At 47.0% G+C, this 16685-nt stretch overlaps 1 protein-coding gene across 2 annotated transcripts in view; it reads left to right on the top strand.

The window, feature by feature from the left end:
• PHF6 (PHD finger protein 6) overlaps nucleotides 1-16685 on the top strand; it is a 130376-nt gene that overhangs the window by 7251 nt on the left and 106440 nt on the right. For both annotated transcript variants that reach the window (XM_030210049.1, XM_030210048.1), the window contains exons 3-4: nucleotides 7629-7810; nucleotides 10343-10444. In XM_030210049.1, coding sequence (XP_030065909.1) covers nucleotides 7673-7810; nucleotides 10343-10444 — 240 coding nt within the window. In that variant the 5' untranslated portion in view covers nucleotides 7629-7672. The remainder of the gene's footprint in view (nucleotides 1-7628; nucleotides 7811-10342; nucleotides 10445-16685) is intronic.

Here is a 16685-nt window from a genome sequence, read left to right as displayed (position 1 = left end):
TGTGTATACCCTACTTTGATTTGTACCTGTGCTCTTCAGGGCACAGACCGTATAAGTCTGCCCAGCACTATCCCCGCCTCCCAACCACCGGCTCTGGCACAGACCGTACAAGTCTGTCCAGCACTATCCCCGCCTCCCAACCACCAGTCCCGCTTCCCACCACCGGCTCTGACACAGACCGTATAAGTCTGCCCAGCACTATCCCCGCCTCCCAACCACCAGCCCCGCCTCCCGATCTTGACTAAGCTCCTGACGATCCATTCCTTCGGCACAGGATTCCTTTGTGCTTATCCCACGCATGTTTGAATTCCGTTACCGTTTTCATTTCCACCACCTCCCGCGGGAGGGCATTCCAAGCATCCACTACTCTCTCCGTGAAAAAATACTTCCTGACATTTTTCTTGAGTCTGCCCCCCTTCAATCTCATTTCATGTCCTCTCGTTCTACCATCTTCCCATCTCCGGAAAAGGTTCGTTTGCGGATTAATACCTTTCAAATATTTGAACGTCTGTATCATATCACCCCTGTTCCTCCTTTCCTCCAGGGTATACATGTTCAGGTCCGCAAGTCTCTCCTCATACGTCTTGTAACGCAAATCCCGCTGTAACCTATCTGAAGAGCTGCACTTAAATTCACCAGAAGAAATGTCCAGGTGTACAGCTCTAAGGATTGGGACATGCAAATCACAATTTTAGCAGAGTATGTAACAAAAACAGGAAAGATATAAAGATATAAATGCAGTGCTTGCTGTTTACTGCCTGAGCCCATACTGTCACCCTAGCTGTAAGGGTTCTCGCGCTACTTGTGTGGTAATCATTATTGCCAGGCATACCCACCCCCCAGATAGAAAATAGGAAATATTTTCTACCATGGGAAATGGCGCGTGCTAGCTTTGAAACTACCGCAGGGGCCTGAGCTACCCCTGTAGTAGTGCCTATTTGGCCCTATCGCTGCTTAGTAAAAGGACCCCTAAGTGCTCCTGTGTTAAGTCTGTTATCCAGTTGGTGCTACTAATGCGAATGCACTAGCTGGATAACATTTCCATGCTTGTTCATCACCCCATGACATACCCTCCTGGAAAAAAAAAATCACCTCCCCTTTCATACCAATCTTATGAATATCTTCTATCAGGTCTCTGTCCAGCATCTCCATTTGTGCCGGTCTGTAGATAACACCCATGTGGATGCATGTTCCATCTTTTTCCAGGACAATCCATATAGCTTCTTCCTTTCCCCAGGTACCCCACATTTCAGTAGCTCTGATATTTTTCACATACAACGCCACTCCTCCACCTCTTCGGTCCTCCCTGTGTTTTCTAAAAAGATTATAGCCCAGTATGGTCTCATCCCATTCATGGGAGTCATTAAACCATGCCTCTGTAATAGCAACAATATCCAAGTTTTCCTCAAACATCAGTGCTTGCAAATGTTGAACCTTTCTACTTAGATTACAAGCATTTGTGCTCCAAATGCTTTCCTTGTGCTAATTGAGTTAGGATTTTTTTTTGTTTGTTTTTTTACATGACCTTTCCCTCTGCCATCATTCTTTTGAGATACAGTCAACAGAATTGAATGCAATACTCAACGTGAGGTTAGAGACATAGAATCATGGTTGCAGATAATGGCCAATTGACCCATCCAGTCTGCCCTTCCTCATTAACTACTAGCTTCTCCTTTTCCTAAGGAGTCCCACACTTTCTTAAATTCCAACACAGTCCTCATCTCCATGACCTCCACTGGGAAGCCATTCCACATGTCCACCACCCTTTCCATGAAATAGTATTTTCTCAGATTTCTCCTAAGCCTATTTCCTCTTAACTTCATCCTATGCCCTCTCATTCCAGAGTTTTCCTTCATTTGAATTAGATCACCTCCTGTACATTAACGCCACTGAGGTATTTAAACATCTATCATCATATCCCCTCTCTTCCGCCTCTCTTCCAGCGAATACATGTTGAGTTCCAGCCTGTCCCTATATTTTGTGTAACTGAGACCATTTACCAACTTGGTAGCCACCTTCTGGACTGACTCCATCCTGTTTATATCTTTCTGTAGGTGCGGTCTCTAGAATTGTACGCAGTATTCCAAATGAGGCCTCACCAGAGACACATACAAGGGCCCTGTCACCTCTCTCTTTCCTGCTGATCATCCCTCTCTTTATGCACCTGAGCATCCTTTAAAGATAAATTATATATTACTAACAATAGTTCTGCAAGTTCAATTTTCAATTCTATCTGTAGTCTGGGATGAATACCGTCTGGTCCAGGTTATTTGCTACTCTTCATTTTGGCAAATTGTGCCATTTCATCTTCCAAGTTTATAGAGATTTCATTCAGTTTCTCTGACTAGTCAGCTTTGAATACCATTGCTGGCACTGGTATCTCTCCCAAATCTTCCTCGGTGAAGACCAAAGCAAAGAATTAATTTAATTTCTCCACTATGGCTTTGCCTTGTAGCGCTATAGAAATGCTAAATAGTAGTAGTAGTCTTCCCTGAGTGTCTTTTTTTACCCCTCGGTTATCTAACATTCCAACTAATTCTTTTGCTGGCTTCTGGCTTCCAATATACCTAAAAAAAAGATTTTACTATGTGTTTTAACCTCCAACGCAATCTTTTTTTCAAAGTCCCTCTTTCCCTTCCTTATCAGCGCTTTGCATGTGACTTGCCATTCCTTATGCTGCTTCTTATTATTTTCAGTCAGATCCTTCTTCCATTTTCTGAAGGATTTTCTTTTACCTCTAGTAGCTTCCTTTATCTTACTTTTTAACAATGCTGACTGTCGTTTGGTCTTACTTCCTCCTTTTCCAATACATGGAATATATTTGACCTGGGCTTCCAGGATAGTATTTTTGAACAGGGTAGGCAATCCACCTGAGTGGATGAACACAAAATTCCACGGCGTCAAAACGCAAATAAAGAAGGGGGAAGTGGTCCAATGACTCCAGGAAGCTGTGACTATGGTTGTATATGATGAACAAACTTTAATGTAGACTCGACTCTGATATTTTTACTTACATATGTTCTTACATGGCTCATGTATTTTATTTTCCTGTTTAAATTCATACATTGTTTATATGTCTTTCTAATATGTTTCTTTAGACTCCTGAGGCAGGCCTGTGGCCGAAACACAATACTGTGTGGAGTCTACATTAAAGTTTGTTCATCATATACAACCATAGTCACAGCTTCCTGGAGTCATTGGTCCACTTCCCACTTCTATATTAGTATTTTTGAACAGCATCCATGCCTGATGTAAATTTTTGACCTTTGCAGCTGCTCCTGTGTGGACCACTGTTCTCATTTTATTATAGTCTCCTTTTTGAAAATTAAATGCTAACATATTGGATTTCATGTGTGTACTTATTTTCAAAGCCAATATCAAATCTGATCATATTATGATCACTGTTATCAAGTGGCCTCAGCGCCATTACCTCCTGCACCAGATCATGCGTTCCAGTAATGACTAGGTCTAGAAAATTTTCTCTTGTTGGCTTCTGTACCAGCTGCTCCATAAAGCAGTCCTTGATTTCGTCAAGGAATTTTACCTCCCTAGCATGCCCTGATTTTTTCATTTACCCAGTCAATATCAGAGTAATTGAAATCACCCATTATTATTGAGTTGCCCAGTTTGCTAGCCTCCCTATTTTTTGATAACATTTGTACCCAGTGTGTTGTACAAATAATAAAAATAAAAAATATAACAGAACAAAAATAAATCATAACATATACAATATGATATTGGGACCTGCAACACCACCCCCAAACAGAATATTACAGCTCTTCTGAAACTAATATTCTCTGTCACGGCTATAATTCCACTAAATAGCAAACCAGATTACCACGTTTTAATCTGTTTTCCAGGCAGGGAATTCCAGTGTACTGGGTCTACATAAGGAAAAATTTGTTTTCTTTAACTTGAGCTTCCCAGACTCCTGGCATTGATGATGATAAGGAGGCCTAGAAAAAACATAACACATAATTTGAGTATAGCGGAACACTTTATGTATAATATAGGATGGTGTTAATCTATGAAGAACCTTAAAAGTTAAGACCAGTGACTTAAAATGAACACATAGCCACGAGCAGCCAATGCAATTTGTATAAAAGGAGGGAAACAGCCACATGATTTTATACCTCACAGTGCTTGCCATGTTCTGATATAACGGGAGTGGTGATTTTGGAAATCCTGTGGAACCACAGGATTCCCAAAGGAATGGAGGAAGTTGCAGGATTCCCAAGGGAACGTAGTTAACATTTCTGCATCGACAAGGCAATTGGACCACCAGAATGACATTTGGAATGCCCAGAGGCAGCTAGAACAACAGATTGAGGCTCTAAACACTCATTGGTTGAATAGAGAATACCGCCGCCGCCCACCCCCCCCCCCCCCCCCAAAAAAAAAAATAAATAAAAGCACAGGAGGCTTTGGGACTCAGGAAGAAACAGGGCTGCAAGTGAGTAAGTATTAGTGCTGACTCCTGTGGGTACAGGTTAGGGATGGAGGAGATTAATTGCAGGAATGGGTGGGGATAGAATGGATCTTAGCGGGTATGCATTAGAAGAGGCTGGCCATGAGTGCTTGGACTTTCAGCTAGATTTGGCAACAAGATAGGACAAATTCTACAAATGTGTAGATGAAAAATGGCCCCTTACACATTTCTCTTACCTGTGATTTCATGGAGAAGGCATGGACTTTGTGGCAGAAAACACTAGTTGTCATGCATTAAATGCTGGTAAACCAGGGCATTAATGTTAATTTCATGGATCTTTTTAGTACATTTTTAGGCTGGATACTGCTGATAGTAAGTTGTTTTCTCTGAGGACAAGCAGACCATAATTCTCACAAGTGGGGTAACTAGGTCTCACTTTTCCCGGTCTGGAGCTTATGACAAGCTTTAATAAGCGCTATGTGAAGCGCAAAACACGCTCTGTTGTGCATGCATGAGTGCCTTCTTACATGTTGCGAGAGTGCAGTTACCGCAGTTAAATAAGCAATTGGAATTCATTGGAGCCCTGCTAGATAAGCAGAAAGTTTGTGCTTGTCTCCCGGGGCTGAGAGCAGATTCCTTCACGAGATCTGTCCAATGGACCCTGACCTCGCAGTGGTGCCAAGCCATGAGAGGTCTGGAAGATGTCATTCGAGTGTCCCTGGATCTTGTTTACTCTAACCATTTGATCCAATGTGACTGAGACTTCCATTCCAAATTCCTCAGCTGCAGAAACTGCTGACGATGGATGCATCTCTCCTGGGTTAGGGATCTCTTGTAGATGGCCTTCACACTCAAGTGCTTGGTCCGCCCAGGAAAATGGATCTTCAGATCAATCTTTTGTAGCGTCGGGTAATCTGGAACGATGTAAAGTCTTTCAGAGATTGGCTATTTTACCAAATTGTACTTATTGAAATGGACGATCAAGTTGCCATGTATTAAGCCAACAAGCAGGGGGGGCACCGGATCTCACCCTCCATGTCAACAGGCCATCTGGATGTGGCGTTGCGCTCGCTGGCAGGGCATGTACCTTTGAGCCACTTATGTGATAGCAAAAACAACAGCCTGGCTGACAGACTGAGCAGTGTTATGCAACCGCACGAGCAGTCTCAACATGGGCGTTGCCCGAGAGATCTTCCGATTGTGGGGCACCCACCCGGTGGATCTCTGCCACTCACATGCATCACAAAGGCCCTCAGTTCTGTTCAGGTTTGAGGCTGACATCTGATGCCTTCTTCCTTCATTGGGGGACAGACCTTCTTTATGTGCATCCAATTTCTCTCGTAGGGAAGACTTTGCTGAAACTCAAGTAAGAGCGTGGAACCATGATTTCTGATATTGCCTTACTGGCCTCAGCAGATTTGGTTTCCTCTTTTTCTGGAGTTAGCCTCCAAAGAACTGTGGAGATTGGAGTGTTTTCCGACCCTCATCACGCAGATAGAAGGAGCTCTTCTGCATCCCAACCTTCAGTCTCTGGCCTCACAGCCTGGATGTTGAGAGCCTAGTCTTTGCTTCCTTGGGTCTTTCAGAGGGTGTCTCCCAGGTCTTGCTGGCTTCCAGGAAAGATTTTTCCAAAAGGTGTTACTCTTTTTTAAATGGAGGCGATTTGCCATCTGGTGTGATGGCAGTGCCCTAGATTCCCTTTCTTGCCCTACACAGACCCTGCTTGAACACCTTCTACACCTATCTGAGCCTGGTCTCAAAACTAACTCCGTAAGGATTCACCTCTGTGCAATTAGTGCTTATCAACTTGTAGAGGGTAAGCCCATCTTTGGACAGCCTCTAGTTGTTTGCTTCATGAAAGGTTCATGAAAGGTTTGCTTTTGTCTAACCTCTGCCTGTGTCATGGAACCTGAATGTCGTTCTCATCCAGGTGATGAAAGCTTCTTTTGAGCCACTGAATTCCTGCCATCTGGAAGGTCATATTCTTGGTGGCTATTACTTCAGCTCGTAGGGTCAGTGAGCTTCAGGCCCTAGTAGTGGTTGCACCTTATACTAAGTTTGAACACAACAGAGTAGTTCTCTGAATGCACCCTAAGTTCCCGCCAAAGGCTGTGTCTATGTTCCATCTGAACTAGTTGATTGTCTTACCAACATTCTTTCCTCGACCTCGCCATCCTGGCGCTAGCACCTTGCACACATTGGACTGCAAGCGAGCATTGGCCTATTACATGGAACGGACTAACCCCCACAGACAGTCCGCCCACCTTCTTGTTTCGTTTGATCCCAGCAGGATGGGGGTCGCCATTGGGAAACGCACAATCTCTAATTTGGTGGCAGATTGCATTTCTTTTACTTATGCCCAGGCTGGGCTGGCCCTGGAGAGCCATGGCTGCATCAGTAGCCCACTTGAGGTCAGCCTCCATTTGAAGAAATTTGCAAGGCTGCGTCGTAGTCTTCAGTTCACATCTCATTACTGCCTTGAGCAGGATACCCGACGCAACTGTCAGTTCAGGCAGTGTTTTAGAATCTGTTTGGGGTGTAGAATCCAGCTCCACCCCCCTCCGTCCATTTTATTCTGTTCCATGCTTCATTCTCACTCAGTTTGTATATAGTTTCAGGTTAATCTGAGTTATGTTCTCACTGTTGCAAGGCTCAATTGACCAATGTTAGTTGTTTTCAGTGAGCCTTAATGTTAAGGTTACCCCACTTGTGAGAATTATGACCTGCTTGTCCTCAAAGAAAGTTAAGATACTTAACTGTAGCAGGTATTCTCTGAGGACAGCAGGCCTTATATTCTCATAATCCAACCTGCCTCCCTTTGGAGTTGTCTCCTCATCTTTATTATTATGCTGTACTCTTTAACAGCAGTAACCATGCTGTTGCGGCAGGCGGGAAGGCACTCGCGCATGCACAGTGGAGTGTATTTCATGCTCCTCAAAGCTCTTGTTAAAGCTTGTCATAAGCTCCGGACCAGGCAATGCGGGACCGCATTACCCCACTTGTGGGAATATAAGGCCTGCTGTTCTTGGAGAATGCCTGCTTTTCCTGCAGTCTGGATAATCTTGATGCTAGTGAGAATGATTGATTGTATTTTTAGTATTTAAATGCTGTCATTTGCGTACAGAGATTTTTAGAATGTGTTGGGAGCTTAACAGATATATTACATTAATATATTATTACACTTTTCTGTGTTTTGTAGTGTTTTGAAGCTTAAAGTGACTTTGTGGAGTCCTTTAAGAAGTCATGTCTAGCTCTGTTGGACAGAAAAAAGGGTCATCAAGACAACGCAAGTGTGGCTTTTGTAGATCTAATAGAGACAAGGAATGCGGACAGTTACTGACGTCTGAAAACCAGAAGGTGGCAGCACATCATAAATGTATGGTAAGCTTCTAAGCAAAAACCAGTAAGCATCTGATATAGACAACGTTAAGGGCCCAATATTCAACCGGTGGCAGGCAGCGCGTTTACTTTCTCCCGTCAGTGTTAAACCCAGATATTCCGTGTCAGGCCGTATGCTGAGACTGTCATTGAATATCTGGGTGTATTTTGGTGGCTAGAAAGTTAACCGGCTATAGATATTCAGCACTAACTAATTAACTTTTTAGCGATCAAAGATAATCCCGCTATTTAACCGGCTTATTTTGACTTCTCAGCGTAGCTGGTTTGGTGCTCTGCTGCTGGTGTTAAACCTGGATATTCAATGCTGCGCCATATCTGGCAACTGGCGTTGAATATCCAGGTTTATTTTGGTCCCTGTATGTTAAATTGTACAGCGCTGCGTAACTCTAGTAGCGCTTTAGAAATGTTAAGTAGTAGTAAAAGGTAAACTGGCTATGCAGATATTAGCACTAACTGGTTAACTTCTTAGAGGTCAAAGGCCCATTACTTAAGCGGCCTATTTTGACTGCTCAACATTGCCAGTTTGGCGCTGAATGTCTGTGCCTAAATGGCTATGTCATGTGATTCGCTAGCTGTTAACTAGTATATTTGGTGAGAGATAACCGGTTAGCCCCTGCTGAATATTTGCAGTTAGGCACATAAACGCTAGTTTTGAATATTGGGGGGGGGGGGGGGGGGGGGGGGGGGGAGGGGGTAAATCTCAAAAGCAAACGTTATTCATATAGTCGTCATCAGTGTTTTTGTTCATTGTATTGAATCATCGATATTTTTTCATTAAATTTTAGATATGAATTTAATTTTGTATCTTCTCTACATATATATTGTGCTTTTTTTGGGTGGCATGAGGATAAGGCTTGGCAGTTTTCTTCTGCTTCCAACATACGGGCTTTCATTCATAACTACGTAAGAAAAAAATTCCTATGTAGTTATGAATGAAAGCCCAGTAGTTTATGGACAGGGGTCACACATCAAGTTTCCTTCTGGAATTCTGCAGTCATGGTGCAGTCATAGACTGTTAGGTGTTGTTGTTGTGTAATAACCATGAGCATTGCTGCCACAGCATTTATATCTCCAGCTTGCCAGAGGAGCAGAAGATCTGAGCTGCGAATCAAATCACAAACATGCGCACTGAGGGGTCTGGGGGGGGGTTTGATGCAGAAAACCACATGGTCATACAGCTCCTACTGGAGACTTAGACCTGCACCATGCTGAAAGCTAAATAGATACAAAATGTACGCATGCAGAACACATGCACGTTCAGTGGCAAATGTGCATATCCAGAGAAAGTGAACGTGCCAGCACACATCTGTGGCTGTTCTGTACATAAATATAAGCTTCACAAAATTTTCTTTTAGCAGAGCTGGTATGTACAGAACAACCACAGATATATGCTGGCACTTTCATTTTTGTTCGGACAGGCGTGCATTATTGCTGTTACCTCCCATCTGTCTTCTGAAAGTTGCAGGTACTTGTTCTGGCTACACAGAAATTAAAATGGGGCATTTAAATCGCAGAAAAAAAAATGTCTTTCAACCAAACGTTCTGCACTGTTCCTCTTAGACTTGGCAAAAAAAATTCTTGCATTGTGCATGTGTTAAATTTTACCTTTTTCCTTCTGTACACTGCAGAGGATACTTAATGGCCTCATTACTGTTCATTTTAATGCAGTATGCATCGATGTGTACCATCCATGCAAGTTTACTCCCATATTCAACCCCTCTCTGAATTGTGCCACCAGTACCATGTGCATACCCTTTGCGGTTACTCGCAGTAGCTTTCTGCATCAACCCCTGAGTCACTGTGACAACCCTGATAACTATGTATGTTAAGTGGTACTTAAGGGCTGAAAAATTCCTTGGTGCCAGATCACCAGTGTGCCTAAAAATTGGATGCTGGCAGAGCATGAAACAATAGGTGCAAGGCTGAACTAGAAGAAAGTAACTGCTCAGCAACATGCCCTACAAAAAAGCAACTGCTGCATTCAGCAGGTGTGGTCTAGAAAAGAACAGCTGCATCTCGGAGAGAGCACTGCTCCAGAGAAGAGGCTAGGATTGGAGAGCATGGGGAAAAGAGAGCAAAAAAAAAAAGAAAGCTGGAGGAGGGAGTAAAAAAATAGAAACAGCAATGAAAAAGACTGAAAGCAAGCGTTAAAAATAGATAAATGAGCAAATATGAAAAAAAATCTGAAATATAGACAAAACCCAAAAAAAAGCAGTAAAAGTTTGTAAAATTGGACAAAAAATGAGCCAAAAAGTTTGAAATTTTTGGATGGCACCCAATTTTCTAAATATTCCCACTCATGTACTAGTTAAAAAAAAATGGCAATCTTCAAAGAACAGGATAGTATAAGCACTGGATCCTCCATAAATCTAGTCTCAGGAGCCATGCATTTGACTGCTGTAGCACGAGGAATTGGTAGAGATGGGAGCTGTATGACCCAGTAGCTTCTGCTAGATTGCCTGGGAGCTAATCACATAAGAAGAGTATTTAAAAACCTGTCATTTTAACTTTTAGCTCTTTTCATCTGCATTGGTGTCATCGCATTCTGAGAATGAAAGCCTCGGAGGATTTTCTGTTGAAGATGTTCAAAAGGAAATGAAGCGAGGTACTAAACTGGTGAGTGTTCTTGCTTCAAAGAGCAGTCTGACTACCCTTCTATATAAGAATGCCCCACTGGTATTCAGTTATTCATTAATCTAAATAGCGATGCCAATAACAAAGATCTCGTTCCTCCTCAACCCTCCAGACCGGTCAAGACGCTTGGGTTATGCTCGCCTACCAGCAGAGGGAGACTGAGAACACTAACTTCAAACTATGTACATATAACCTGTGCCTAGCATTCTGTCCTCAGTATTTTCTCAGTCTCAGCAGAGGGTAGACAGGCAACCTGTGCAGCTTGTCCGGTCTGGTAGGATTCAGAGATTGTTTTAGAAGTTTCTTGGATCTGTTTTTAGATTTCATCCCTGTGCCTGGAAGACTTAGTGTGCTTGGGGGTTGGTGGGTCCGGTGAGGCCTGCCATTGTCCCCTTTGGGGTGTCACACCCGGGTGGCCGGGTCCCTCCCCCTAACTGGCTCTCCCGTTTGGGCAGCGTGTGCCTCGGCTGCAGTTCTGTGCTGCAGCCTTGAGTGCCTTATAGTTTAGCAGCAGCAGGGCTCAATTTCTGCAAAAAAGTTTAAAAAAAAAAAAAAGCTCTGTCAGAGCAAAGGCCCAGACGGTGTTGAGAGCTGAGTGAGCTGCACTCCGGGGTTCCGGAGTTGTTCAGCTGTTTTGGGGCGCTGCTACTGAAGGCTCCGGGTGATTGAGTTTTCGGGCTGTCAGCTGTTTGTTTGGCGCGCGATGTCGGGGAAGCCGCTCCGATGCAGGTCTTGTGCGCGCCGGGGGGTTGACGTGGTTGGCGGTTCCTGCCGTTTTTGCGGCGAACCGAAGTCTTCTTCCTCCGCTCCGCCGGTGCTGGCGGCGGAGGTACCCGCGTCGGGCCCTCCAGAACCGGCAGCGTCTCAGTGTGGCAGTGCGGCGGCGGTCCCGATTTTGGCGGGAACCGCCGCCATTTTGGAATCGGCATCGCAAGGCCCGGAGTTGGTCGGAGGACCTTTGGGCAGTCAATTGTCAGGTTTTTCTGGGGGGGACGTTCCTGGGCGGATGGGTTTCCCGCCGGATTTCATCTGGAGTTTATTCCAGGCCTGGCAGGCAGGGCCGACGCGAGCGGAGCCCCCTAGTCTGGGAACAGGGGGGGCTAGTGTGAAGAGACCACGTGTAGAGTGGTCGGAGGACTTGGACAGTTTTTCCCCTCCGGAGTCAGAGGGCGATTTTAGTCCCCTGGAGGAGGATGAGGGACCGTTGGCTGGTTGTGAGAAGGAGATGGCTGTGCCTGGGGAGGACCCTTCGGTAGTCCGCATTTTTCACAGGGATGAGTTGACGGAATTGATTGAACAGGTGTCGTCGACTCTCAAATTTGAGGCGTCAGCTCCAGTGACAGCCGGGACGCAGGATCCATTGGTTAAGGGGATCCGGCAGGTTTCACGTACTTTTCCTATGAACGCGGATCTGAGGGAAATGATTACCCAGGAGTGGCGTTCGCCAGATGATCAGTGTAAGGTGGCTCGAGCCATGGCTAAGTTGTACCCGCTCCCGCAGGAGGATAGAGAATCCCTCCGGCCTCCGACCGTGGATGCCGTGGTGACGGCAGTGACTAAGGCTACGGCTATTCCTGTTGATGGGGGGGCCGCGTTGCGGGACCCGCAGGACAGGAAATTGGAAACGTTTCTCAAGCGGAGTTTTGATTTGTCCGCCTTGGCGCTGCAGGCGTCGGTTTGTGGAGGCCTGGTGGCCCGGGCGTGTTTTCGCTGGGCGGAGCGGCTGCTGGATAGCCCTCCGGCAGATAGGGCTTCTTTAGTTCAAGATTTGGCAAAGTTGGAGATGGGGTCGTCCTTCATGGCTGATGCGCTTTACGATTTGTTGCGGGCTTCGGCTAAGAACATGACCCTGGCAGTGGCAGCTCGTCGGGCCCTGTGGTTGCGGGGCTGGATGGCTGATGCTGCTTCTAAGGCAAAGCTGTGTTCGCTGCCGTTTAAAGGTTCTTTGCTTTTTGGGGAAGAGTTGGATAAGTTGGTGAGGGGTCTTGGTGATGCTAAGGTTCCTCGTCTTCCGGAGCTTCGCCCTAAGGCTGCTAGGGGGTCCGCGGTGCGCGGTAGGTTTCAGGAAGCTCGTCGTTATCGGCCTGGCAGGTCCTCTGGGGGGACTAGGGGGCGGTTTTTCCAAAGAACTCAGTCCTTTCGAGGTGGTCGCCGTGGAGGGCGCGGGTCCGCGTCGGGAGCGACCGGAGTGTCCCGTCCTTCGCAATGATGGTTTGGGGACCCAACCTCTGGTTCGCGTGGGCCTGTTTTACCAGAGGTGGGTCCAGATCACCTCAGATCAGTGGGTGCTGCAGATTGTGCGAGACGGCTACGCGTTAGAGTTCGACGGTCCCCTGCCCGATTTCTTTCTCGTGTCTCCTTGTCATTCCAGGCGCAAGGCGAGGGCAGTGCGGGAGACTCTGGCGCATCTGGTCGAGTTAGGAGCAGTGGTTCCGGTTCCGTCGAAAGAGCGAGGAACGGGTTGCTATTCCATTTATTTTGTGGTCCCCAAAAAGGAGGATGCCTTTCGGCCCATTTTAGACCTCAAGAGAGTCAATGCAGCTCTGAAGGTTCCTTCCTTTCGAATGGAGACGTTACGCTCGGTCATTGTAGCGGTTCAGGAAGGAGAGTTTCTAACGTCTTTAGACCTGACGGAGGCGTATTTGCACATTCCCATATTAGAGGCACACCAGCGGTTTCTTCGTTTTGTGGTGTTGGGGAGGCATTTTCAGTTTTGTGCGCTTCCGTTCGGCCTGGCAACGGCGCCCCGCACTTTTTCCAAGGTCATGGTAGTGGTGGCGGCTGCGCTGCGTTTGCAGGGCATTTTGGTCCATCCGTATCTCGACAACTGGTTGATCCGAGCCAAATCAAAGTCAGAGAGCGAGGATGTCACCGGCCGGGTGGTGTCTTTTCTGCAGTCGCTCGGATGGGTTGTCAACCTGGCCAAGAGTCACCTCGTTCCGTCGCAGTCTCTAGAATATTTGGGGGTACGCTTCGACACCAAGAAAGGCCGAGTGTTTTTGACAGCTCCCCGCATTTCCAAGCTGCAGTCTCAGATTCGGCACCTCCGAGCTCAGAGGGCGCCAGTGGCGCGGGAGTATCTTCAGGTGCTGGGTCTGATGGCGGCATCAATAGAGGTGGTGCCCTGGGCCAGGGCCCACATGAGACCATTGCAGGTAGCGTTGTTGTCTCGCTGGTCTCCTCAGTTTCAGAGTTTGGAGGAGAGGCTCTCACTGCCGGAGGTGGCTCGGTGCAGTCTTCGCTGGTGGCTCCACTCTCCGAATCTAGTGAAGGGCATGCCGTTGGACACTCCAGATTGGGTGGTGCTGACCACGGATGCGAGTCTGTCAGGATGGGGGGCTCATTGTCTGGGGCAGGTGGCTCAAGGGCGTTGGACGTTGGAGGAGGCGAGTTGGTCCATCAATCGCCTGGAGACGCGAGCTATTCGGTTGGCTCTTCGGGCCTTTCAGAGTCTTCTGGACGGCAAGGCAGTCAGGGTTCTGTCAGACAATGCCACGGCCGTCGCCTATGTAAATCGACAGGGGGGAACAAAGAGTCCCGGGTTAGCCGTGGAGGCGGCGGAGTTGCTGTCCTGGGCAGAAGTTCATCTGCAGAGTCTATCGGCGGGACACGTGGCAGGGGTGGACAACGTGAGTGCGGATTTTCTGAGCAGGCACACGTTGGATCCCGGAGAGTGGGCTCTCCATCCCTCCGTGTTCGAGCGGATAGTGTTGCAGTGGGGTCGGCCAGTGTTGGATCTTATGGCGTCGGCCGACAATGCGCAGGTCTCTCGGTTTTTCAGTCGTCGAAGGGACGCTCGAGCCGAGGGCATCGACGCGTTGGTGCTTCCGTGGCCAACTCAGCAGTTGCTCTACGTGTTTCCGCCGTGGCCGCTGGTGGGTCGCGTGGTGCAGCGGATCGGTCGTCACTCGGGGTTAGTGGTTCTGATAGCGCCCAATTGGCCCCGGCGTCCGTGGTACGGAGATCTGATGCGGTTGCTGGTGCAGGATCCGATTCCCTTGGGGCCTCGGGTGCGACTGGTTCAGGGGCCGATAGAGATGGCAGATCCCTCTCCGTTCTTGCTTACGGCTTGGCTCTTGAGAGGCACCGGTTGAGACAGAAAGGTTTTTCGACCAGGGTGGTTGATACGATGTTGAGGTCTCGCAAGAGATCCACTTCTTTGGCGTATGTGCGGGTGTGGCGCATCTTCGAGAATTGGTGTCAAGAGCGGGATTATGTTCCTTTGCGTGCTTCGGTGGTGGAAGTTTTGGATTTTCTGCAGGATGGTTTGGAGAGGGGGCTGTCGCTCTCTTCCTTGAAAGTGCAGGTTTCGGCCTTGTCTTGTTTTCGAGGTAAAATTCGGGGAGTTTCCTTGGCGGCGTCTCCTGATGTGGGGCGGTTCCTGAAGGCGGTGAAGCTGATTCGGCCGCCTCGTCGTCCGGTGGTCCCGCCTTGGGATTTAAATTTGGTCCTGGAGGCGTTGGTGGCTCCTCCGTTTGAACCCTTGGCATCCATTACATGTAAGGATCTGACTTTGAAGGCGGTGTTTCTGGTGGCCATTTCTTCGGCGCGTAGGATTTCCGAGCTTCAGGCTCTGTCTTGCAGGGAGCCTTTTCTGTCTTTTGCTAAAGAGAAAGTGACTTTACGGACGGTTCCTTCCTTTGTGCCTAAGGTGGTGTCTGTTTTTCATGTCAACCAGGTGATTTCTTTGCCTGTGTTGGGGGATCGCGCTGGGGATCTTACGCAACGTCGGCTGGCTAAGTTGGATGTACGGCGCGTGTTACGGTCTTATTTGCGCAGAACGCAGGATTTTCGAGCATCGGATAGGTTGTTTGTGTTGTTTGGAGGTCCCAAAAAAGGGGCAGCAGCTTCCAAGGCTACTCTGGCTAGGTGGTTGAAGGAGACTATTGCGTCGGCGTACTTGTTGAAACGCCGGGCCGTGCCCTCGGTGCTTAAGGCTCATTCTACTAGAGGGGTAGCTACGTCTTGGGCGGAAAGTAGTTTTGTTCCTCCGCAGGATATTTGCAAGGCAGCGGCGTGGTCTTTCATCCATTCCTTTGTGAAGCATTACAGACTTGATGTTCAGGCAAAGGAGGATGCTCGGTTTGGAGCGGCGGTTTTGTCTTCTGCTTTTCAAGGATCCCACCCTTAAGTTTCTACTGCTTTGGTACTTCCCAAGCGTCTTGACCGGTCTGGAGGGTTGAGGAGGAAGGTGAAATTAGGCCTTACCTGCTAATTTTCTTTCCTCTAGACCCTCCAGACCGGTCAAGAGCCCGCCCTGTGGATTATCAGAAGTCTGTGGGTTATCAGAAGTGATTTTGAGCCATGTTCTGCTATGACTATTCTTTCAAGTTTAATGTGGTCGGAGAGAATTTCTTTGACTATATGACTCTGCAGAGCGGGACGTTTTGATGTTCCGTCTGTGGAGGCACACTGTTGGTGTTTGACTAGGGGTTTTCCAGGTACAGGGGTTGTTGTTTATTGTTTTCAGGTTTTTGGTTTCTGCTTTGCTAAGTGTATACTGAGGACAGAATGCTAGGCACAGGTTATATGTACATAGTTTGAAGTTAGTGTTCTCAGTCTCCCTCTGCTGGTAGGCGAGCATAACCCAAGCGTCTTGACCGGTCTGGAGGGTCTAGAGGAAAGAAAATTAGCAGGTAAGGCCTAATTTCACCTTCTTGAGCAGAAATATATGTGATGGTAATCTGGGCAGTAATATCTTGATGCTAAAGGATTAAAGCAAATTGTCCCACTTAGCAGCTGCCCAAAAAATTCAGTTGAGTTGTTAACCTCACCAACATTCATCCCAGGACCTGTTTAAATGGGTGTGCCACCCAGCTGATTTTATTGGCTAACGTAACAGAAAATCTTACACTGCGGAGAACCCCCTGGTCCCCACCTGGCTAGTCCTTCATGTCACCTGGTTGGTAAAAATGTCTGTGGAGAACACTGTTTACCTTTAAAAATAGATTACAAGCTCTAGTTTCTCTTGGAGCAAATCTCACAAGAGAGAAATCATAGAAATTTGGTATTATATTACATATAAAAGAATTGCCTATGTTTTTCCCTTCTATTTTTTACCCCTCTACCTTCATGGCATGAAACACACAGCCATTATTGTCACTTTACACATGTCCATTTTCATTTGTGTTCTAAAGTTTTTCCTTTTAGGGAGACTGTTATCTTTTTGTGTCTTCTTAACTTACCACCTTAGACTCACAGATTGACATGCCCTTCCACGTCC

This window comes from Microcaecilia unicolor, chromosome 7 (assembly GCF_901765095.1).
Source record: "Microcaecilia unicolor chromosome 7, aMicUni1.1, whole genome shotgun sequence".
Lineage (NCBI taxonomy): Eukaryota > Metazoa > Chordata > Amphibia > Gymnophiona > Siphonopidae > Microcaecilia > Microcaecilia unicolor.
The sequence above is the reverse complement of the archived record's forward strand: the minus strand, read 5'-3'. Positions and strand labels throughout refer to the sequence as shown.